The sequence below is a fragment of the Oncorhynchus gorbuscha genome, linkage group LG18 (genome assembly GCF_021184085.1).
Source record: "Oncorhynchus gorbuscha isolate QuinsamMale2020 ecotype Even-year linkage group LG18, OgorEven_v1.0, whole genome shotgun sequence".
NCBI classification, from domain to species: Eukaryota; Metazoa; Chordata; class Actinopteri; order Salmoniformes; family Salmonidae; genus Oncorhynchus; species Oncorhynchus gorbuscha.
The window spans coordinates 67,278,434-67,300,042 of record NC_060190.1 but is presented as its reverse complement, the minus strand read 5'-3'; the positions used below and the strand labels follow the sequence as shown (position 1 = coordinate 67,300,042).

Genomic DNA, 21,609 nt, shown 5'->3' with positions numbered 1-21,609 from the left:
CCTTAATATATACTCAAATTAAGGACATTCGTTAGATGGATAATTCCATATAATTATTTCCACATAAATACTTTAACTTTATTTTAAACTAATTTCTCCCACATTTTTCAACATCGGTGGTTCTCGAAACTGCGACTTCCTCAAACTTTGAAAAGTCGCACCTCCCCTTTTCAGTTGCTGTACAAAAGCTAAGAAAACGGAAGGCATCCGAAAGTTAAACGTCGTTGCTTCATGAAATGGCTGGGAAAATAAAGAAGTTTTACGACTTTTCAGCTAAATTGCTGTCTGGAGATTTGCTACATTTCTCCTCCCTAAAGGATAAAGTTGTGCTTATTGAAAATGTGGCGTCACTCTGAGGAACAACAACCAGGGACTACACTCAGATGAACGAGCTCCATTCGCAGTATTCTGAAAAGGGGCTCGTGGTTCTTGGGGTGCCCTGCAACCAGTTTGGCCATCAGGTAGGCATTCACTTATTTTTCTATATGAATTTCAATATTGTAGATTATTCAGTCTTATTTTAAATGTGGTGGTCAAGTAGTGGTCAACTCTCAGACTGCGAGCCCAAATGTAGTTTTTCGCAGTTGTTCCAACATTGTAGATTGGAAATAACAACAATATTGTTAAACTCTGTCTGTGTAATACTTTTGGGACTCATCATTGAAACATTCTTAGCCCCCCCCCCCATGTTGTTAACATGCTTCAATTAAGATCATTTCTGAAACCGATTCATTGTTTATTGATTCTGATTCTGTATAAACAGGAGAATTGTAAGAATGATGAGATCCTGAGGTCCCTGAAGTATATCCGTCCAGGAAATGGCTTTGAGCCCAAATTTCCACTTTTTGAGAAGATGGATGTGAATGGGAAGGATGCCCATCCCTTGTTTGTGTATCTCAAGGATAAATTGCCATTCCCCTCCGATGACTCCATGGCCCTCATGAGCGACCCCAAGTTCATCATGTGGAGCCCTGTCTGCAGGAATGACATCTCCTGGAACTTTGAAAAGTTCCTGGTCAGTCCTGATGGAGATCCTTACAAGCGCTACAGCAGAAGGTTCCCGACCAGTGACATTGAGGCAGATATTAAGGAGCTACTCAATGTGAAATAAACCGTCCAGGCAGAGCTCTCACAGGGGTACAGTGGTGGTGGTGATAAGGATGTAGAGGGCCACAGGGACAACACAGAATGTCTTCACTCTCCTGTTAATCAGCAGTCACACATTTTCTTCATCACAATCACAATATCCCTTCACCAGTACCAACGGCTTTTGCTGCTAGCATCTGCCTCTGTAGGAAAAAGCCTGCTGCATTTGTTTCAATTGGCTTTGCCCTCCTGTGCAAGATACTCTTGTTTTTTTAGACTCTTTACTGAATGAAGACATTCCTTAAAACCTTTGTTGTGAGGGGAGTTTCTGATAAAGATGTAAAGTCCTGAATCTAACAGTAGTGTATTACTCATGTATAGCAAAGACCAGTCAGTGGAGAAATAAATGTAATAAAAACATGTTTTTATTGGTTTTAATTTCCTTTAACTTTATGTAATTCTACATTTGAGGAGTAATAAGTCACTTGAGGAGTGATAACAGGTTGATGGTTGATATTAACATATAATCAAAGTTTTTACAATAGAGCAATGTTCTATAGATTGTTACAATCAAATAGTTTTAATATTGGTTATAAATACTATAAACTGAATTTATAGTGTATAAAAAACAGAAACTACAGTAACTTAAACCCAGTAACTTAAACCAATGAAATATGACAACCTAGATGTCTCTTTACAAAATAAAGTAGAGGGATACATAAAAAACTGCAAGTTTGCTGCTGAATAATTCACTTCTCTGATTGTTCTATGTATTATGTAAAGTGAGCCCAGATTTAATGCTAATTACAGACAGGTTTGTCTTAAATCTTTCTCGAGGAGTTGTTATCAACAGAAACTTATGTCACGATGCTCTGTGTACAGATAACTGGCTGAATGAGGGCCTTGTCATTGAGTACAGAAGTCATTGTAATAAACAGAAAGATCATACTCCCTTTCCATCTGCAACACAATCTCTAACATGCAGTGGTCCTCTGAACTGGACACATCTCCATTGCTGCTGCTTCTGTCCTCTACTAAGCTGTCTGAACTGTGTTCCTCTGGTGATAGAAACTCCTTGTCTACGTCCTGATTCCCACACACACGGTGCAGCTCATTCTCAAACTCCAGTTTAGCCACTAGATCCTCCAGAGTCTGTATATCTGAAGTCCCTTTGCAGGGGACACAATGCAAGCTTTGAGTGGTTGGTGTTTGCCATCTCCTTTATGCGATAGCTTTGTGTCTTTAAACTAGTACAAGGGCTGACCTTAAACATTCATTTTGTTTAACATTGAAATGTGGAAAAATGAAAAATAACCACCAGCGCGTGAACATCACAAATTGTGTTTTAACTCATCTTTAATTAGTTGGTGTTTTAATACTAACCTAAAACTTCAAGTAGATCTTTAGGGAATGGAGCTTCGGATTTGCTTGACAGTGCAAAGCCCTCCCTTTTGTGCCTTGACTTCTCTCGCCTATTGAATGACAAAATGACAAATTACCTCAATAACATTGTTATAGTATAGCCTATTGTAATTAAGTCTGTTTGCTTTTTATGTAGCCATAATCTCTATACCTGACAAGTGGTTCCTCAAATTGGAGTTTTGTTTGTGAGTGACTGAGTGAGTCCTTGCTGGACTTATCAAGAGAAGAAGGTGTAGAGATCTCTAGTGCTGTAATATCCTCCATTGCACGGTCCAAGGCATCAGTTAGCCCATGTCCTTGTTTACACTGTTTCAGGCTTGTTGGAGAGGCTAATGCTGTACAAATTAAATGGTTATGGTAGAATAGTGGCTGATATCCCATAGCGTCCGCTGGAAGTGCATCAGCAGTTGTCCTATTTTAAAGTCAGTCCCTGACAGAGTCTATTATTATATATATTTTTTAATTGAACCTTTATTTAACTAGGCAAGTCAGTTAAGGACAAATTCTTATTTGCAACGACGGCCTACACCGGCCAAACCAGGACGACGCTGGGCCAAATGTGCGCCACCCTATGGGAGTCCCAATCACGGCCGGTTGTAATACAGTCTGGATTGCAATTTGCCCACGTCAACTAACATTTTATAGTTTACTAGGTGAGTTAGTCGAACCAGCTATCTAAACCTTGTAGTAATTATGGCCAAATTACTGACCAGGCACTCAAGGCCTAGGGGCCCTGACCTCCAGGCGGCCCCCATTGATTTTGTTTGTCACTCTCACTCAGATATCTGTAGTAGAATGTGTAGAATTGCAGGAAAATCGCCTTAAAATTGCTAAATGATTTCACCGTCCCAATTTAAAATGTGTAGAATTGCAGGAAAATAGCTTTAAAAACGGCATTTTTCTCTCAACCATAGGGGGAAATGTGTAGAATTTCAGGAAAATAGCTTTAAAGGTGCAGGTTTTTCTCTCCACTGCCACTTAAATATTTTGCCTATGAGTTGCCCCTATTGACCCTGACCCCCTTGACATTTGATAAGTCAAGTTTCTTACCTATTTTTTAAAATGATTATAGAAGTATTGAAATTGTCATTGTTGGTATGCCTAAAGCTTCAAGCTAATAGCAACAAAAAAAACATAGTTAACTAGCTACCTTTGTATTTCAGCACCATGGAACAGCGATCGGGTGTTAGCTAGCATATATATACTGGATATATATATATATATATATATATTTTATCTCGTGTCAAGCGATCTGAAATAACAAGTACGTTAACATTAGCTGTTGTGTGTGGTGCGGGTTAGTGCTTGTTGGTCTCACCATTGTCGCTGATGTTGCTCGTTTGATAACTCTGAACTTGCTAAACTTCTGAAGGTCTTGGAATCCGCAACCGCCATCCTTGTCTCGTGATTAAGTAGCTAGTTGGACGTGGTGAATGTGGCTCGTGAACAAACTGATTATGAACATGTAAGCTCTTTCGTGTGAGTTTACGTTGCTGGAAAGGTTTCCGAAGTTGCCATTTCAAATAGTTAAAGGGAAGGGTTGTGGTTACGGTTAGGGTATGGACGTCCCAAGTATCCCGGATAGCTCTTACCATGCGATCAACCCCCCTTGGTGACAGCATTTGGCGCACCCTACCAGACCGCGGAAGTATTGAGTTTAGCAAACTCGTAAAGATGTCTATCCAGGATGACCCAGTTCAAAGAGAAATCCATCAGGATTGGGCAAATCGCGAGTATATAGAAGTGATCACGAGTAGCATCAAGAAGATTGCCGATTTCCTAAATTCATTTGGTAAGCTTTACCCAAGGCATTCCTTCCTGCTTTCGTTCAGTGGCTCGCTCGTTAGCTATCTAGCTAAACAAGCAATCGACCACTCCTAGTTAACGTTAGCTAGCTAACGAATACTTGCTAGCTAGCTTGGAGTACGTACGGGTAGCGGTAACATTATTTGATATCTGGCCAGCGTTTAATGTTGTTACTGTCTTGTGAGCTTGTCATGACCTGAGAGAGCATAGCCCTGGTGCAGTCCATTGATGGTTGTTTATCCCGCATACGACGCTAGCTTTAGGTAGCAGTGGTTGTTGCACAACAATTGCCAGTGTTATTATGAATGTCCTGGTCCCAGATGTAATCTACATGCCTTCTTTAGCCAACTCTAATTTGGCATGCCAAGTAGTTACACATTGCATACAGAGATCTGGGGTCAGGTTAATGCTATATTGTTATATTTAAAAAAAATATTACTATTGTCTGGCATCACACAATCCATATGTTTGAATTGAGTGTCCTGTGGTTTGTGCTATGACCTCGAGGTAATATTTACTGTAGTGGTCTACCTAAAATGAACTTGACCCTAATAGCTTAATAATAATAGGGCCAAACCAATCTAAGCCAAACTGTACTCAGCTGGCATTGGCTACACATCCATCACAATTGCTGGAACCTTGCTGGAATGGACAATATGAAATGAATAAGAACAAAACATAAAGTCAATTTTCATGTGAATTTATTTTCCAGATATGTCCTGTCGGTCCCGGTTAGCCACTCTTAATGAGAAGCTAACTGCCTTGGAGCGGAGGATTGAATACATTGAGGCAAGGGTAAGTGGTTTTGAAATGATGGTATGAGGTTATAAAATACTGGTACAGAAAAAAATCTCAGTTGGAACATCTGAAATTCATTATGTATCTGTTTCTCACTCCCAAGGTTACTAAAGGTGAAACCCTGACCTAGACCTCCAGATGACTGCTGAAACACCATGAATACACCACTTTTCCTAATTTTCTGTTAATTATTTTATACGTACTTACTGTATAGTTTACATTTGGCTTTGCCTAAACATCAGACTTTCCTATGGTTACTCCATGGATATCCGTCTGAAAGAATTCGCTGTTAAAAAGACGCAATAGTCTCTACAAAGCAGAATGTTTACTAAAATGATATTTACACTTACTCTACCAGTTGTACATGCTGTTGGTCCTTTTGGCAGTAGGTAGAGATAGGGTATCCACAGGAAAGTGTTGTTTACCTGACTTTTTGTGGCGCCAGTAGGTTCTGTCGCTTGTATTTTCAATCTATCGATGCATTGCACATGATGCACAATATGTAGACAATAGCCGAATATAGTCGACCGAAGAACATTTCCTCGCAATCAGCTGGAAGTGTTTTCTGTTAAGTTAGGCTCAGCCATATTGTGTAAGTGTTTGTCAAGTGCAAATTACATCCGTATTGAAAATAAAATACAATACAATAAAATATTAAAATACAATACTTACCTGTGGATATTTTGTATCAGATTACCTCTGACATAGGGACAAAATTGGGAGGCAACAGGTAAAGTAAGCTGAAATGAAGTTTGTTTAACATTCTGACTTGTAATGGGAATGTTTGGGAATGCTGAGCCTACATATTAGTGACAAGTGTGTAAGTATTTCACTCACTGATTCAATAAAGAGGCTACATTTGGCTCAATTTGTTTAGGACCTTTTTTTGTTTGATTCTGAACATATACCTGACTATTTTGTGTGTTAACAGTTTTAAACTCCATACTAAATTCATGAGAAGGCTATTTAATACATTTTTATGGTTCAAACAGTGTATTATGTGCACTCAATTGTAGAGTGGAGAAGGACAAGCTTATCACTCAAGAAATCACTGTACAACTGCATTCTTGCTTTGTTTATCTTGCCAAGTGAATGTCTAAGCATACATCCACCTGTGTTTGAAACATTTGAACAGTTGATTTACCTGCTGTGAATCATGAATGACAAAATCAAAATGAGATGCTTATGTCCCCAAGTGCCAAGTTGACACTGTTGCTGTTTGTGTGTATTTATTAATCTTCTATTACTATCTCATGGTCATGTTTGTACAGTACATAGTGACAATTGTTTTATGGCAAAAAATAAAGAAACTAACATTGAAAGTGCAGCTATGTGTCATTTTCTCCAGACAAAAGGTTTGAGTAGTAAAGATTATTCATTCTCACGCTCACAAGCTCCCGATGTTGCCTTTCATTAAATGTTATAGACCTGTGTGAAATGTTTTAGGCCTGTGAAAACCAGACAGGACAGCCGCGTACGAAGGCACTGATCACCCTTGAAAAAACTTCGTTACCCAACATGCATCGTCTTTTTCCACGTTCCAGCCCTAAGCATCTTGGGAAGGAGAAAGTGTTGACGAGTCAAACACCATTTTTCCCTTTGAAATGTGCAAGTCCTTGAATTGTTTTCAAACATATTTGTATACTATTTTAAAGCTTGTTTAAACTGGTGAGTTACAATGCTTCTGTATAGTTGTACTCTTATACGTTACTATTTGTGTTCTTAACCTAGGTACCAGCTAGCTCAAGGCAAGTCTCAATCAGCTAACGTTAGCTTGAAGCGTACGTCATTGTGTCTCCATCTTGCCTCTGCTTTCAGCAGACAAGCAAACTATCTAGCTAACTAGGTTGTATTTACATGCTGGAATAATAATACACGTTTTTTTTCTTGTCCCCCAATTCCACACACCTCCACCCTTTGATAGTGGTGACAACCATTGAAATGGGACGGTGAGTTTAAATCAGCATAAAAATATTGTAGGTACTGTATTGTCTCGCTAGCAAGTTAGCTAACGTTAACAAGCTACTTTTTTGTGTGACCTTTTATTTAACTAGGCAAGTCAGTTAAAAACCATTTCTTATTTTACAATGACCGTCTACCCCGGACAAAGCTGGGCCAGTTGTGCCCCGCCCTATGGGACTCCCAATCACCCTCGGTTTTGATACAGCCCGGGATCGAACCTACTAAGTTAGCTAACTTACAACTACACTTGCAATAATATTTCGGTCAAAGTAATTTAGCTTGCTGATTTTGGCTTATGTTTATTTGTTTGTTTTTATTTTACCTTTATTTAATAAGGCAAGTCAGTTAAGAACAAATTCTTATTTTCAATGACGGCCTAGGAACAGTGGGTTAACTGCCTGTTCAGGGGCAGTAATGTTTACCATTCCATGGTTTGCTAGTAAGCAACTCTCCCTCATTAAACTGGCTAGGGCGTTAGGCATCGCATCATCAGTGACATTCTCAGTATGAGAACGCACAACCAGGTCTCAGCATTTCGTATTTAGTCTTGAGACCAGACTTGAATGCAGTGGTTTGTTGGATAAACCTCTTGACTAAATCCACACACAATTTCAGCTTGAAGAATAAATCAGAATTGGGAGGATTACATTTCTAACTGTAAATAAAAGTACTTGGAAGTTATCTTGACCAATATACAATTGCATTGGAACACATTCTTTATTCCTTGAGTGTGTCAAATTTCAGCTTTTTACTGTGTATGTATGCCTGACTGTGCACAGGTTGAGTCGCACAGAGCGTAGTGGAAGATACGGCGGCAACGATCTGGGCCGGGGTGAGTCAGAGTGGCGTGAGAGGGGAGAGCAGGACATGCGCCGATGGGGAGAAGAGAGACACAGCGAACGCTACGATGGAGGAGAACGCCGGGGGAGCAGAGGCAGTCCAGAGGTATGTGTTCTGAGTCAGGCACCCAGTGACATGACTTGTAATGGGAGTGCATCCAAAACCAATCTCATTGACTACTAGTAGAGTCCACTGATCAGGGACTGGTATCAACGCTGGGCCGGGGCCAGTGAATCTTGTCTGTCCTGACCTGGCCAGTAACTTTTCAGCACATTTCTGCCTTCCGGTTCAACATTTACCTTTAGTGTCGCGTTCTGCCATTGAAAAGCATTAAAGACTACAAGTGGGAAGTTCATGCAATTTGAACAATTTGATTAGTCTTTCATTCTAACACCACCATGCTCCAGCGAGTCACAACTTTCCAAGCAGTACATGAGTTGATGCCTTCACACTAGAGGTTGACCGATTAATCAGAATGGCCGATTTCAAGTTTTCATAACAATCTGTATTTTTGGGCGCAGATTTATTTTAAATCTTTTTTTATTTATACCTACATTTAACTAGGCAAGTCAGTTAAGAACACATTCTTATTTTCAATGACGGCCTAGGAACAGTGGGTTAACTGCCTCGTTCAGGGGCAGAACGACAGATTTTTTTCCTTGTCAGATTTTATTGATGTGTTAAAATAAGTGTTCAATATGGGCCTCCCGGGTGGTGCAGTGGTTAAGGATGCTGTGCTGCAGTGCCAGCTGTGCCACCAGAGACTCTGGGTTTGCCCCCAGGCTCTGTCGTGACCGGGAGGTCCGTGGGGCAACGCACAATTGGCATAGCGTCCGGGTTAGGGAGGGTTTGGCCGGTAGGGATATCCTTGTCTCATCGCGCACCAGCGACTCCTGTGGCAGGCCGGGCGCAGTGCACACTAACCAAGGTTGCCAGGTGCACGGTCTTTCCTCCGACCCATTGGTGCGGCTGGCTTCCGGGTTGGATGCGTGCTGTGTTAAGAAGCAGTGCGGCTTGGTTGGGTTGTGTATCGGAGGACGTATGACTTTCAACCTTCGTCTCTCCCGAGCCCATACGGGAGTTGTAGCGATGAGACCAGATAGTAGCTACTAACAATTGGAAAAGGGGGTAAAAAAAATATAAATAAGTGTTCATTCAGTATTGTTGTAATTGTCATTATTACAAATACATTTTGAAAAATTGGCTGATTAATCGGTGTCTGCTTTTTTGGTCCTCCAATCATCGGTATCGGTGTTGAAAAATCATAATCGGTCAACCTCTACTTCACACATCACACGTGATCCGTCCAGAGGAAAAAGAAGTGCCCATCAATCTACTCGCTGAGCTTATTTATTTTAGGGGAACGTGATTTACAAAAGTAAACCTTCAATAGTTAACATATTAACAAAATGCTGGCTCCTGTTGGTAGTCTACAAAAAGAAGCTACAAATAAAACAACTAGTCTTGGCTAGCCTACTGTATGATCTGCATCATACAAATTTTGTGCTTCAGTTGCAATTCTCCACTCAGATGAATGACCATTGGTGAATTTATAGCCAGACAGCGGTCTGATTTGATGTGTAGCTACTTTTCTCTTGTTGCTTATTTATTTTCCAGTAAAATGCAAGATTAACTTCAAGCTAAACATGGGGAAATATAGCTAGCTATGTTTTTTCTAGGAAAAACATTATAAATGTACCTTGCCTTTTCATTGTTAGCTCATTTACTTGTGACTGCTAGTGAAATAGCTTTGCACATCTGTTGTCATCTGATGAAAATGAAGCCATTTTCTGTGTATGTTTTGGTTTAATGTTTTTTTATGTAAAGGAAAACTATACTACTATATATACAAAAGTATGTGGACACCCCTTCAAATGAGTGAATTCAACTATTTCGCCCACACCCGTTTCTGACGGGTATATAAAATCGAGCACACAGCCATGCAAACTCCATAGACAAACATTGGCAGTAGAATGGCCCAAATGAAGAGCTCAGTGACTTTCAACGTTCCGCCATCATAGGATGCCACCTTTCCAACAAGTCAGTTTGTCAAATTTCTGCCCTGATAGAGCTGCCCCGGGCAACTGTAAGTGCTGTTATTGTGAAGTGGAAATGTCTAGGAGCAACAACGCCTCAGCCGCAAAGTGGTAGGCCATGTTTTTCATAGTTTGGGCAAGGCCCCTTATTTCCAGTGAAGGGGAATCTTAACGCTGCAGAATACAATGACATTCTAGACAATTCTATGCTTCCAACTTTGTGGCAACAGTTTTAGGGAAGGCCTTTTCCTGTTTCATGACAATTCCCCCTCGTACTAAGCAAGGTCCATACAGAAATGGTTTGTCAAGATCGGTGTGAAAGAACTTGACTGGCCTGCGCAAAGGCCTCACCGCAACCCCATCGAAATACCATTGGGATGAAATGGAAGGCCGATACCGAGCCAGCCCTAATAGCCCAACATCAGTGCCCGACCTCACAAATACCATTGGGGTGAAATGGAAGGCCGACACCGAGCCAGCCCTAATAGCCCAACATCGGTGCCCGACCTCACGAATACCATTGGGGTGAAATGGAAGGCCGACACCGAGCCAGCCCTAATAGCCCAACATCAGTGCCCGACCTCACAAATACCATTGGGGTGAAATGGAAGGCCGACACCGAGCCAGCCCTAATAGCCCAACATCGGTGCCCGACCTCACGAATACCATTGGGGTGAAATGGAAGGCCGACACAGAGCCAGCCCTAATAGCCCAACATCAGTGCCCGACCTCACGAATACCATTGGGGTGAAATGGAAGGCCGACACCGAGCCAGCCCTAATAGCCCAACATCAGTGCCCGACCTCACGAATGTTCTTGTGGCTGAATGAAAGCAAGTCCTCACAGCAATGTTCAAACATCTAGTGTTGCCTTATTAAAGCCTTATCTATCCTGATGCCTAGTCAACTTACCCTGCCTTCATCTACCTTAAATACCTTTATTATTATCATCTATCCTGATGCCTAGACACTTTACACTATTTTACCACCCTCAAATACCTCATACACCTGCGCATTGATCTGGTTCTCCCTGTATATAGCTCCATTCTTGTATATTTTATTCCTCTTGTTGTATTTGGTGCATGTGACATACAATTTGATTTGAATATATAATACACAGAAAGCACATTTTTGACTGCACTGCCCCTTTAATAAATATACATATTTATAATAACCAGATGTAGCCCATTTAATAGCTGAATATGGCGAGAAGGCATGTCAACCTATAGGCCCTGCATGAACCCAATGAACTTAATTTCTACTGGCTAGGACATTGTGTAGTTCTTGTGTTCTGGACAGTAGGTTTTTGGTTATTTGGGATAGTGAGGACAAAAGTTAGCATTGGTCCATGCTGATGCACACTGTTTTATCCACTCCAGCAGAGAGACAGGAAGCGACGGAACAGCGATAGATCTGAAGACTGTTACCACTCTGATGGAGACTACCCTGAGCAGGAATACAGGGAGGAGCAAGGGGAGGAGAAGGAGAGTAAAACCATCATGCTCCGGGGCCTGTCTCTTCACATTACAGAGGGAGACGTAAGTTTCTCTTTCTCTGCTTTAGACACACCACCTGTGGTTTGGTTGGCTGCCATTTTCTCTGTGAAGAAGGGTGGGGGTACTACTGTATAGCCTACTCTGCGAAGAGTAGGCTATACAGTGAAACTAAAGGAGACATTAGTAACTATGTAATGTCAAGTGAAATGTGTTCCAGAACTTAAGGCTATGGATTTAATGTCTGTCTTTCTCTTGCCATCCAGATCCGAGCTGCCCTGGACCAGCTGGAGGGACCCCAGCCAATAGATGTCCGCCTGATGAAAAAGAGGACAGGTGAGACCCAGGTGTACCACGCACCCCCCCCCCCCCCCCACACTATATTTGACTACAGGGCCAATCTGCTTCAGGTGACTTCAGTTTTGCTATAGCAACATAAAAATCGGAAATTGTTAAGAATTAATGTCAAGCAAAGAAACCATTTTATTTTGTCTTAAGATGTGGAGCGAAAAGGTAAGCAAGGCCATCAGCCAGCCAAGCTGTTTTAAATGAGAGAGACACTGATCATAGAGGCACACTGAGTATGTCTGGGCCAGTGTCATCCTGCAGCATTTCTTGCTATGGCAAAACCCAAAAGGAAGGGCCCACTGTTTGCCGTACTAGCCCCTGAAGCAGTTTGTGACAGTTTGAATGTTGTGCCCATGGACTCTGACTAACACTCCTCCCGTCTATATTTGAATGCTGTCTCTAGGTATAAGCCGAGGTTTCGTCTTCGTGGAGTTTTATCACTTGCAAGATGCTACCCGATGGATGGAGACCAATCAGGTTGCTTCACAATCGCCAAGTCTAGTTTTTTTAACTTGTTTTTTTTTTTTTTTTACCTTGGGGCTCTGAAAAAAGACAACCAAATGGCAACCAAAGTTATTATTAATAAGAACTGAGGTTTTGAAGGAAATGTGGATTTTTAGTTGGAGAATACAATATTGGAATCTGAATATGGTATCCAGAAAGACTGCATGATTTTAGAGGTTTATTTAGCATTTCACTGATCCTAATTCCATCTCAGCCCCCCCATATTTTCATGGTGTAAGACTAAGTTAAGACAAGAAAATTGAACCATGTAGCCTAATTTATCGGAGGCTTAACTTAAAACACTTGATCTTCAAACCAGCTTTGAGATTGTAGTACCTTGCAATCTGGCTGGTAAGAGTTTCCTGATTAAATAAAATTCAGGTGACAAATGGTGCATTTCTACTCCTTTTAGCCCAGTGGCCTCTCCAAATTTGAGCACCCCCCCCCCCCCCCCTTTTTTTTTTTATTTCTTTGATTTATGCTGTGCTTCTTAGCAAATTAATTTTCACCCAATGTCTGTTGTGGGAGGCTTATCCCTGGTTCTAGGAAAGCTGATAAAAGTATCTCTCATGTTAACATTATACACACTGCTCCGGCTCAGTCTGGACACTCGGGTCCCAAACACCTTAAGAACCCTCTGTACACAAGCTCACATACACATCTTTCTGTCTGTCTTTGATACCAACTCCAACCGGGGGTCCCTTTCCCCTTCCCTACCTGCCAGCACTGCTTGTTCTTTGGTTGCAGCTAGAGTGAGACCTGTGCCTGCCAGGAAGCTTGAAATTACCAACATTTTGAACCTCCTCTTGCAGAAACTCCTGGTCATCCAAGGCAAGAGTGTGGCCATGCACTACAGCATCCCGCGACACAAGTTTGAAGACTGGCTCTGCAACACTGTAAGTTTCTTTTGTGGCTTGGCTACATGTCCAACCCTGCTGCCCACACTATATTTACCTTCCACTCCTATCTGAAATGCTGTAGTGACAACGTTAGGCCCTCAATTGTTAGTTACCTTATAGTCCAGAATGAGCTCCTGCCAAATGAGTTGGAGCACGTCGTTAGGTATAGGGATCCCTGATTTCATTAGTTGCCAGGGTGAGCATTTGGCTCAGGTAAGTACCGTATGCTGCACCGCTGTTAGTTTGCTATTCATCTGAGGCAGCAGTGTCCTGGACATAAGTAGCTGTATTATCAATAAAAATGATGTGACCGGTTGCTTGCAGTGCGGCCTGTACAATTTCCGGAGGAGGCTGAAGTGCTTCAGGTGTGGAGCAGCTAAAGCTGGTAAGTAGTTCCTGAACCAGGAAGCCACTGCCTGCACCCATCTGGATGGCCTGAGACAATGTTCAGGCAAGAGGGGCTGCGCACAGGACCAGTACAGAATACTGATATATATACTTTAGAAATGCCAACCCTATTAACACGACTGTCATCATGGCCCCATAAACACTGACCAATCATATTCCTTAGTATTGTGAACAAATCAGATTTAGCTGAAAACGTACGTGAGAATTGACTGGCGGAATAGCGAGGATGTCAAATCCCTGTGGAGCGGATTTTTTTCTTCTAACTCATGTCCTGGACTCTCATGGGTACTGAAGGTGAGATGACGTTAATGCCCTGCTCTCATTCTGTCTGCCTCAACAGAGGGTGAGACCAACACCACTGGAGTCACAGAGATCCAGCCGAGTGGAGACTACTACGGCGACAGTGAGTACCTCTCCACAAATGGGCAGCCCACAGACACACACCCATAATGTCCTGTCAGATGTCATGGGGGAGGGGGGTTTGAGGAGAGCCAGTGAGAGACTTTAGACTGTATGTGTTCATGTCCTCTCCAGCAATCATCCTGAGGAACATAGCCCCTTTGACCACGGTGGAGGCCATCCTGACAGCCCTGTCCCCCTACGCCAACCTGTCACCCAGCAACATCCGTCTCATTAAGGACAAACAGACGGGCCAGAACAGAGGCTTCACCTTTGTACAGCTCTCCTCCCCTCTGGTACGCCATCCTTTAAGCAGACGTCTCCACATATACACATTATATGGTCTTTGATTTGAGTTTCTCTACAGAACATCCTCCAACTTCATTGATGTCCCTTATGATTATGAATGGCCATATTGCTCGACTGGTGCTTCTCATCTTTGGCTTGATTAAGTGAAATCTGTATAAATGTTTCTGTGTAAAATAGTCTTGAGTGCTTTGTTTTTTTCTGCGTCACAGGAGGCATCTCAGCTTCTAACCATCCTACAAGGACTACAGCCTCCTCTCAAGCTGGATGGAAAGACCATTGGTGTGGACTATGCCAAGAGTGCCAGGAAGTGAGTGTCCTGTCACAGATGTCAGTGGTTTTCCTTAAATTATGTCCTCAGAGGGCGTAGTGAAGACAGCGTCTCTAATCTTGACTCTCCTCTCTTCAGGGATCTCTTGCTCCCAGACGGTAACCGGATCAGTGCCTTCTCTGTGGCCAGCACAGCCATCGCTGCTGCCCAGTGGTCCTCCAGCCAGGTAACCCACACACCGCTCATATTCAGCCACTGTCTTTTGTTTTGCCACACACATACTAAGATGCAGTGTATTCCTTCCTAGCCTCAGCAGGGTGCTGAAGGACATCTGTCAGAGTACAGCTACCTAGAGGAGGGCTACGCTCCCTACACACAGGTATGATGATCGGCGGGGAGGTTATCCCAGTCTGGAAATCCCTGGGGTTTATTGCAAATGCTCCAATGTGACTGACTGACTGACTTCCTTTCTGTGTTGCTAGGACTACCAAGCCTACTACCAGCAGGCAGCAGGAGACCCTTCCCAGGGGAACGGAATACTGGGAGGTAAGAGGAAACATACAGTCTGCAATTCATTCCGTGTCGATACCTTTAACAGATACTTTCCCTGTAGAGAGGTCAGTAAGGCAGGGCTGTCATTTTGTCAGCTTTGTTGTACAGTGTTTCTACAGAACCCCTAGCTGCTTTAATAATTAGGGATAAAGAGGGTTAGGGGTGTTGGAATCCCAGGTTGTGGTGTCAGTGTTGTACATCAGTACGCTGATGACACTACTTGTACTGTGAAGGATGTAGGAAGCATTGGAAGCATTACAACAATCATTGACTTGTATTGTAAGGCATCAGGTGCTAAAGATCTGTTTCCAAAAGAGGTGTTGGTAATAGCATGTTATAAAGCCTGGGAGTCTTGTATTGACAGCGGCTCCAGGTGTCCCAGCAGCTACAGGAGTGGTGATCTCACAAGGTGCACAGGTCTACCAATCAAACCTCATCAGTCACACTGCCACACAAGTAAGTCCTATGTATTTAACCTATGAGCTTGTCACGACACACAGCCTTATTTACTGCACAACTCACAATGTGCTCGCTGTAAAGATTCCCACAATTACCAATTGTGTCTTTGCAGGCGTTGCAATTGGCCCAGCAACTGGAAGCAAAACAGACCGGAATTCACTTGGCAGCTGCGATGACAGCACCGGCTTCCACAGCCACAGCGACACTCTCTGGACTGGCCACTGACACAGGTTAGAGCTTCACTCACCTACCTGTCTCACTGCATGTTCCCGGTCTGACTGACACTGCGTGTTCCCCGTCTGACTGACACTGCGTGTTCCCCGTCTGACTGACACTGCATGTTCCCCGCCTGACTGACACTGCATGTTCCCCGCCTGACTGACACTGCATGTTCCCCGCCTGACTGACACTGCATGTTCCCCGTCTGACTGACACTGCAGGTTCCAGTGCAGAATTGAAAACAATAGAACACTTGTGGAATCCTTTCAGATGTAAAATTATCTACTCTGTTCAAGCCAGGTGTTTGACTCTTTTAATATTCCATACTCTGTCTTCATCCTCAGCTGTACCTGATACCTCTACCTACCAGTATGACGAATCCTCTGGCTTCTACTTCGACCCTCAAACCGGCCTCTACTACGACCCAAATACCCACGTTAGTACCCACACACCAGTCTGTGTTTTCTCTTGCTGTTCTGCATTGTTGCACAATGCCGTCTGAGTTGTGCGAACACTTGGTCTGTGGATGTATGTGTTTTTATAGTTGTAGTTTCTCCTTTCCTTCAGTACTACTACAACTCCCAGACGCAGCAGTACCTCTACTGGGACAGTGAGAAGCAGACGTACGTCCCTGCCTCAGCCGCCGATCAAACTGAGCAGAGTGCGAATGCATCAGCAGCAGCTAGCAACGAGGCTAAGGAATCCAAGGAGAGGAAACAAGAAAAGCCCAAGAGCAAGACGGCTCAGCAGGTAGGCAGAGGGATATCAAGACAGCATAACTTTAGACTTGTGATAATTGTGTGTAGTTTGTTCAAGTGTATTTGTCTAAGAGGGGGCAATTGGTTCTGCAGCAGAGGAGCACACAAGACTTAAAACACATTAAATACACATGGATTAGTGATACACAATGATACTGCTGAATACCGTGGTTGGTGTGTCTGAGTTGTTCTGGTTGGCCTTTCAGATCGCTAAGGACATGGAGCGCTGGGCGAAGAGTCTGAACAAGCAGAAGGAGAACTTTAAGAGCAGCTTCCAGCCCGTCAGCCAGGAGGAGAGGAAAGAGGCCGCGGCCGCTGACGCAGGCTTCACACTCTTCGAGAAGAAGGTAGACATTTTAAGTCTATCCATGATAGTTTGAATCCTTTAGAAAACCCATCCAGGAAATCTTAACATTGACTTGATGGTAGATTGGCGAGGTGGACTGAGTAGTGTTGTGGTGTGACTTTACAGCAGGCTGGAAGCTTGGAAATGCTGATGTCAGAAGCAGTGCAGCGCCCTGAGGAGCAGGCCCCAACCAACTCAGCCAAGGTAAGATATTGTTACTGGACTCCAATGTATGAGCTGCAATTTTAGAGTACATTTTCCAGTCTGGTATGGTAGCTACCTAGTTAATATACAACCATCTGGTTGTCCTTTTCCAGGTTGGTCTGGTGGCAGCCTATAGTGGAGACAGTGACCCAGAGGAAGGGGGTGCAGCAGAGCCGGAGCACGGTGGTGGTGAGCAGGACCAGCTGACAGACTGGAAGAAGATGGCGTGCCTGCTGTGTAGGAGACAGTTCCCCAATAAGGATGGCCTGGTGCGCCACCAGCAGCTCTCAGACCTCCATAAGGTACTTATCACTGACTCGAAGGAAGAACTCCAAAATAGTCCACTTTCTCAACTGTTATGAAAAGCTAATCTGGGAAAGGAAGAGCTTGAAATGTATGAATGAGGTGTAAAGGTCTTTGACTTATTTGTCTTATCCCAGCAAAACCTGGAGGTCCACCGCAGATCTAAGCTGAGTGAGGCTGAGCTGGAGGAGCAGGAGAGGAGAGAGACCGAGGTAACGGCTCAGACATGGAGACGATGCTGCTTTAACTGTTTTAGTTGGGGTCCAGTTAATAGAAACCCTGTTATCAGGTTTGTTTCTACATTCATTCACACTCTGTGTCTCTTTCTTGCTCTCGGTGTGTGAACAGATGAAGTACAGGGACCGTGCTGCGGAGAGGAGAGAAAAATACGGCATCCCTGAACCCCCAGCACCCAAGAAGAAGAAATTCACCGCACAGCCAGCACCAGTCATGTTAGTGCTAGTGTTATGCCGTGCACATACTTCTTAAGCCTTGTTCACACTGGCAGTTTGAAGTGACTCAAATCCATATTCTGTTATTCCAAGACACATTTCAAACTACCTTCATAGGTGAAAAAAACATGTAAATGTGCTAAACCACTAGCCAGCTAGTTGACTGCTGTGGCTATCCAAAAAGGACTCATTTTGAAAGTTGGTTAATCTTATCCTTTGAGGTGTTAAGTATTCTTCTACTATGATTTTGAACATTCAAAGCAACTGGGAAACTTCTATGGCAGGCATTGTCACCTTAACGTGCTACATAACTTGTAACTGATAGGAAGCACGAGCAGCACCACCAGTCAGCCGACACCACTGCACACACACCCATCGTTACTATGACAACTAGCATAGCCATGTCAGCAAATTACTGCTGTCTTAACAAACACCTGATTTGGTCGCTTGTAACTTGCTGTTTGGACAGTCAGTATTCCAAAACAGATTTGAAAAACAAAACTGCTTTGAGCATTACGGTCTGCAGTTTGAACAAAGCATACGTTGACTCAAGAACCTACATTGATGTTCTGTGACATGAGATTGGGTAATAATGATTGTTGTGTCATTTCCCCCTCTGCAGTAACTATGAACAACCCACTAAGGACGGTCTGAACAGTGACAACATAGGGAACAAGATGCTGCAGGCCATGGGATGGCAGGAGGGCAGAGGTCTGGGCCGTAACCAGCAGGGCATCACTGCTCCTATAGAGGTGAATCTCGTCCAGTTAAACCAGTAATAGTGCTGCTTCAACCCAACAGCTAAACATAAGGAAACTGTTAAGGTATCTTTCATATACAACAAGTCTGTTAAGTTTGCTGTATAAATGCAGAGCCGTGGTAGAGGTAACATTCCCCGAGACGTCACATCACATATACAACTTCCCACCGGAGACCAGGGTTCAATCCCTGGGCACACCCTTCCCACTGTCTTTCTCTCCACCTAATTTCCTTATTGTCTGAATGTGTTTAAACACCTAAGCAATATATTGGAAAATAACTATATAGAGATGGATAGAGATTTTTTTTTGTTATTTAATATGCCAGTGATTCCAGTGTCATATTGCTTTACTGATCACAGGCCTGCTGTCATCTCTCTACAGGCTCAGCTGAGGGCAAAGGGAGCTGGTCTTGGAACCAAAGGCAGCAGCTACGGCCTGTCTGCCTCCGACACATACAAAGACGCTGTCCGCAAAGCCATGTTTGCCCGCTTCACTGAAATGGAGTGATTTTCCCACTCCACCTGCCTCCTAAGAATGGACACATCCTTCTGGACCTGGGCCCAGATTCACAAAACACTTCTTATGCAAAAACTTAAGAAGCTTCTTAAGGATATAAAAAGATGTTTGTAAGTGCAATTCCTCAACAGTATCTGAAGATTTTAAGATTTTTCTTACCATCTTCTCAAATATATTCTTGGGATGTTTGTTGCTAAGCAAACGTTTTAACTAGCAATGCCAATCATGTTACCGTATTTCTTACTGAGATCACTATTCTAAAACATGTTCTTGGGTTTAAATAATCAATACTGATACTTTCAGATGAAGTTTGTGTGAATTAAACATGTTCAATTGTTTTCAATTGCATTTTCTCTCACTGCCCTGAGTTTAAGACAAGGGTTTAGCTATCTTGGAATTAACATTTCCATGAACTTTATTTTCAATAATCAAATTTCTTAACTTTTTGCTTAAGGAGAAGCATAAGAAATGTTCCAATAACCCTTTTTGAGGAATAGCATCTTTACTTAGTCTATAGTTAAGGAAATAATGGCAGTTAAGACATTTCTTCATAAGAAAACTTTGTAAATCTGGGCCCTGGTCCTATGTTCCCTTCCTTTCTGTGTGGGACCAACATCCAGGGGTATCCTAAAATGCTTCCCTACAGTTATCCATTAAAAAACACCTTGAGATGAGCTGAAGGGATTGTAATGGCGGCATGGAGAAGATGACACGCTCGATAAGGGGATTGGATGGAGAATTATGTTTACTGTACTCATTAGCCTAGCAGGGAAGAGAGACATAAAGAAAGGACTGGTCTTAATTGGAGAAAGTGTAAAACTATGAATTATGTAACTTATAATTTGTGTATATATACGCACAGGTCATTATTTCCTTCTGTAAGAATGAAGATATAGACATGTTTTTCTCCTTTTGTTGTGGCAATAGTATTTAAATTATTGTACATTCTGTATGATATGCTTTCTCATTTTGTACAGAAAATATTAAATAAGACTGATCACTCAATTCGTGTGGAACATTGGTTGTAAGTGATGAGCGTAGCTCTCCAGGTATTGTGCAATGACTAAGTCACTCTGGATACGTTTACTAAAATATGAATTTACACAAGATGTTCAACTTTGAATCCTTAACATTTGAGTTCAATGCAAGGTTAATTGACTACGATAACATGCAATCTATAGTCACATACCAAACTTGGCTGCTCAACCGGTCAGTAAAGAGACGTAACATTGAGGAAATCCGGAATACATTAAAGTTTGGGCTCTAGGGTCATTTTCTCCTGAAGCAGGGCCACTACATATGATTTAAACCTAAAATAAATGTTCTGCAGATGCAGTCCACCCCACCCCCCACTTCCTTTCCTCTTACCACAGGCATGGCCATTCTAACAAACTGAAGCTAGAGAATACTGAACTACCTGCTACCAATTTTCCACCAGGACCTACCTGGTGACTCACTACCAGGAATGGCGTTCCTCTCCTCCCCCGGTGACTCACTACCAGGTAATGGCATTCCTCTCCTCCCCGGTGACTCACTACCATGTAATGGCGTTCCTCTCCTCCCCGGTGACTCACTACCAGGTAATGGCGTTCCTCTCCTCCCCGGTGACTCACTACCAGGTAATGGTGTTCCTCTCCTCCCCGGTGACTCACTACCAGGTAATGCCATTCCTCTCCTCCCCGGTGACTCACTACCAGGTAATGGCGTTCCTCTCCTCCCCGGTGACTCACTACCAGGTAATGCCGTTCCTCTCCTCCCCGGTGACTCACTACCAGGTAATGCCGTTCCTCTCCATGGAGCTCTTAAGCAGCCCAGGACTGAGTTTGGGAAACTCTGATTTAGCAGGCACTCTAATCCAGAGCGACATCGGGGTTAAGACCCTAGTTCAAGGGCACAACGACAGATATTTCGCCTATTCGGCTCAGTCATTCAAACCAGCAACCTTTTGGTTACTGCTCTTAACCACTAGGCTACGCTCCCTCTATCCCATATCCTATGCTCCCTTTATCCCATCTATCCCCAGTGGAACATTCCTCCCTGGGCTTGGCTGCTCTGCCAGTTCTTCTACATGCTGGTCTATACACTGGCCCTGGTGTGTGTACACAGCCCTGCTATTCAATGTCCCCTTAGTATACCCTCTTAATCCTCAGATGCCTCACCTACTGTCTCATGGGCCTGTACTACAGTCCTTGCTATTTGGGTGATGTCCCTAGCCCACTGAAGTTGACATTTTAAAATGGTAAGAGTTAAGGTTAGGATAATGGTAGGGGTTAGGATTTAGGGTAGGGATGTCCCAAGGATCCCGGAAATAACTGACCCCTGTACTACCTGTGTGCCCTCTGGAACCTGGCTGCTGCCTTCATGATCACCAAGAGACTGTCGGCCAGAGCAGAGCGATGTCTCTGCTGGTAGATGCCTGTACAGTATGTCATGTGAATAGTGTCTCTAGGGATCAGGTTCAT

At 43.2% G+C, this 21,609-nt stretch overlaps 3 protein-coding genes and 1 pseudogene across 7 annotated transcripts; 3 read left to right on the top strand and 1 right to left on the bottom strand.

The window, feature by feature from the left end:
• Positions 1-160: 160 nt before the first annotated feature.
• On the top strand, positions 161-1,519 carry LOC124002903 (annotated as a pseudogene). The gene is made up of 2 exons (XR_006833154.1): positions 161-461; positions 764-1,519. The product of XR_006833154.1 is annotated as a glutathione peroxidase 2-like (transcript).
• A 473-nt stretch (positions 1,520-1,992) lies between these two features.
• Positions 1,993-4,591, bottom strand: LOC124002904 (uncharacterized protein C3orf62 homolog). 4 transcript variants are annotated; one of them, XM_046310733.1, is made up of 3 exons: positions 3,827-4,583; positions 2,470-2,558; positions 1,993-2,255 (listed from the first exon to the last, which is right to left on the bottom strand). In XM_046310733.1, the coding sequence occupies exons 1-3, from the start codon at positions 3,901-3,903 to the stop codon at positions 1,993-1,995; spliced, it is 429 nt and encodes a 142-aa protein (XP_046166689.1). In that variant the 5' UTR covers positions 3,904-4,583. The 4 variants fall into 4 exon arrangements, 1 of the variants encoding a protein (XP_046166689.1); XR_006833157.1 differs by lacking the exon at positions 3,827-4,583 and adding an exon at positions 2,660-3,679 and having other exon boundaries at positions 2,029-2,255; XR_006833155.1 differs by having other exon boundaries at positions 2,029-2,843; positions 3,827-4,591.
• LOC124002905 (probable protein BRICK1-A) lies at positions 3,870-6,434 on the top strand. The gene is made up of 3 exons (XM_046310734.1): positions 3,870-4,300; positions 5,027-5,109; positions 5,216-6,434. Exons 1-3 carry the CDS (start codon positions 4,102-4,104, stop codon positions 5,240-5,242), a joined length of 309 nt encoding a protein of 102 aa, XP_046166690.1. The 5' UTR covers positions 3,870-4,101; the 3' UTR covers positions 5,243-6,434.
• Positions 6,435-6,645: 211 nt separating this feature from the next.
• On the top strand, positions 6,646-20,152 carry rbm5 (RNA binding motif protein 5). Its single transcript, XM_046310721.1, has 25 exons — positions 6,646-6,780; positions 7,037-7,061; positions 7,854-8,019; positions 11,329-11,487; positions 11,709-11,778; positions 12,194-12,267; positions 13,107-13,190; positions 13,518-13,578; positions 13,942-14,004; positions 14,136-14,296; positions 14,519-14,616; positions 14,716-14,803; positions 14,885-14,956; positions 15,060-15,123; positions 15,494-15,585; positions 15,701-15,818; positions 16,152-16,243; positions 16,375-16,557; positions 16,772-16,912; positions 17,038-17,115; positions 17,229-17,417; positions 17,556-17,630; positions 17,767-17,870; positions 18,493-18,622; positions 19,013-20,152. The coding sequence occupies exons 2-25, from the start codon at positions 7,054-7,056 to the stop codon at positions 19,136-19,138; spliced, it is 2,496 nt and encodes an 831-aa protein (XP_046166677.1). The 5' UTR covers positions 6,646-6,780; positions 7,037-7,053; the 3' UTR covers positions 19,139-20,152.
• The last annotated feature ends 1,457 nt before the right edge of the window (positions 20,153-21,609 follow it).

Coding starts and splice junctions, on each gene's coding strand:
- LOC124002904 (XM_046310733.1), bottom strand. CDS start 3,903: ATGGCGGTTGCGGATTCCAAGACCTTCAGAAGTTTAGCAAGTTCAGAG. Junction 2,559..3,826: donor GAGCAACATCAGCGACAATG/GTGAGACCAACA, acceptor GTCATTCAATAG/GCGAGAGAAGTCAAGGCACA. Junction 2,256..2,469: donor AGATCTACTTGAAGTTTTAG/GTTAGTATTAAA, acceptor TCCCCTGCAAAG/GGACTTCAGATATACAGACT.
- LOC124002905 (XM_046310734.1), top strand. CDS start 4,102: ATGCGATCAACCCCCCTTGGTGACAGCATTTGGCGCACCCTACCAGAC. Junction 4,301..5,026: donor CGATTTCCTAAATTCATTTG/GTAAGCTTTACC, acceptor TTTATTTTCCAG/ATATGTCCTGTCGGTCCCGG. Junction 5,110..5,215: donor TTGAATACATTGAGGCAAGG/GTAAGTGGTTTT, acceptor CTCACTCCCAAG/GTTACTAAAGGTGAAACCCT.
- rbm5 (XM_046310721.1), top strand. Junction 16,244..16,374: donor ACTACGACCCAAATACCCAC/GTTAGTACCCAC, acceptor CCTTTCCTTCAG/TACTACTACAACTCCCAGAC. Junction 16,913..17,037: donor TCACACTCTTCGAGAAGAAG/GTAGACATTTTA, acceptor GTGACTTTACAG/CAGGCTGGAAGCTTGGAAAT.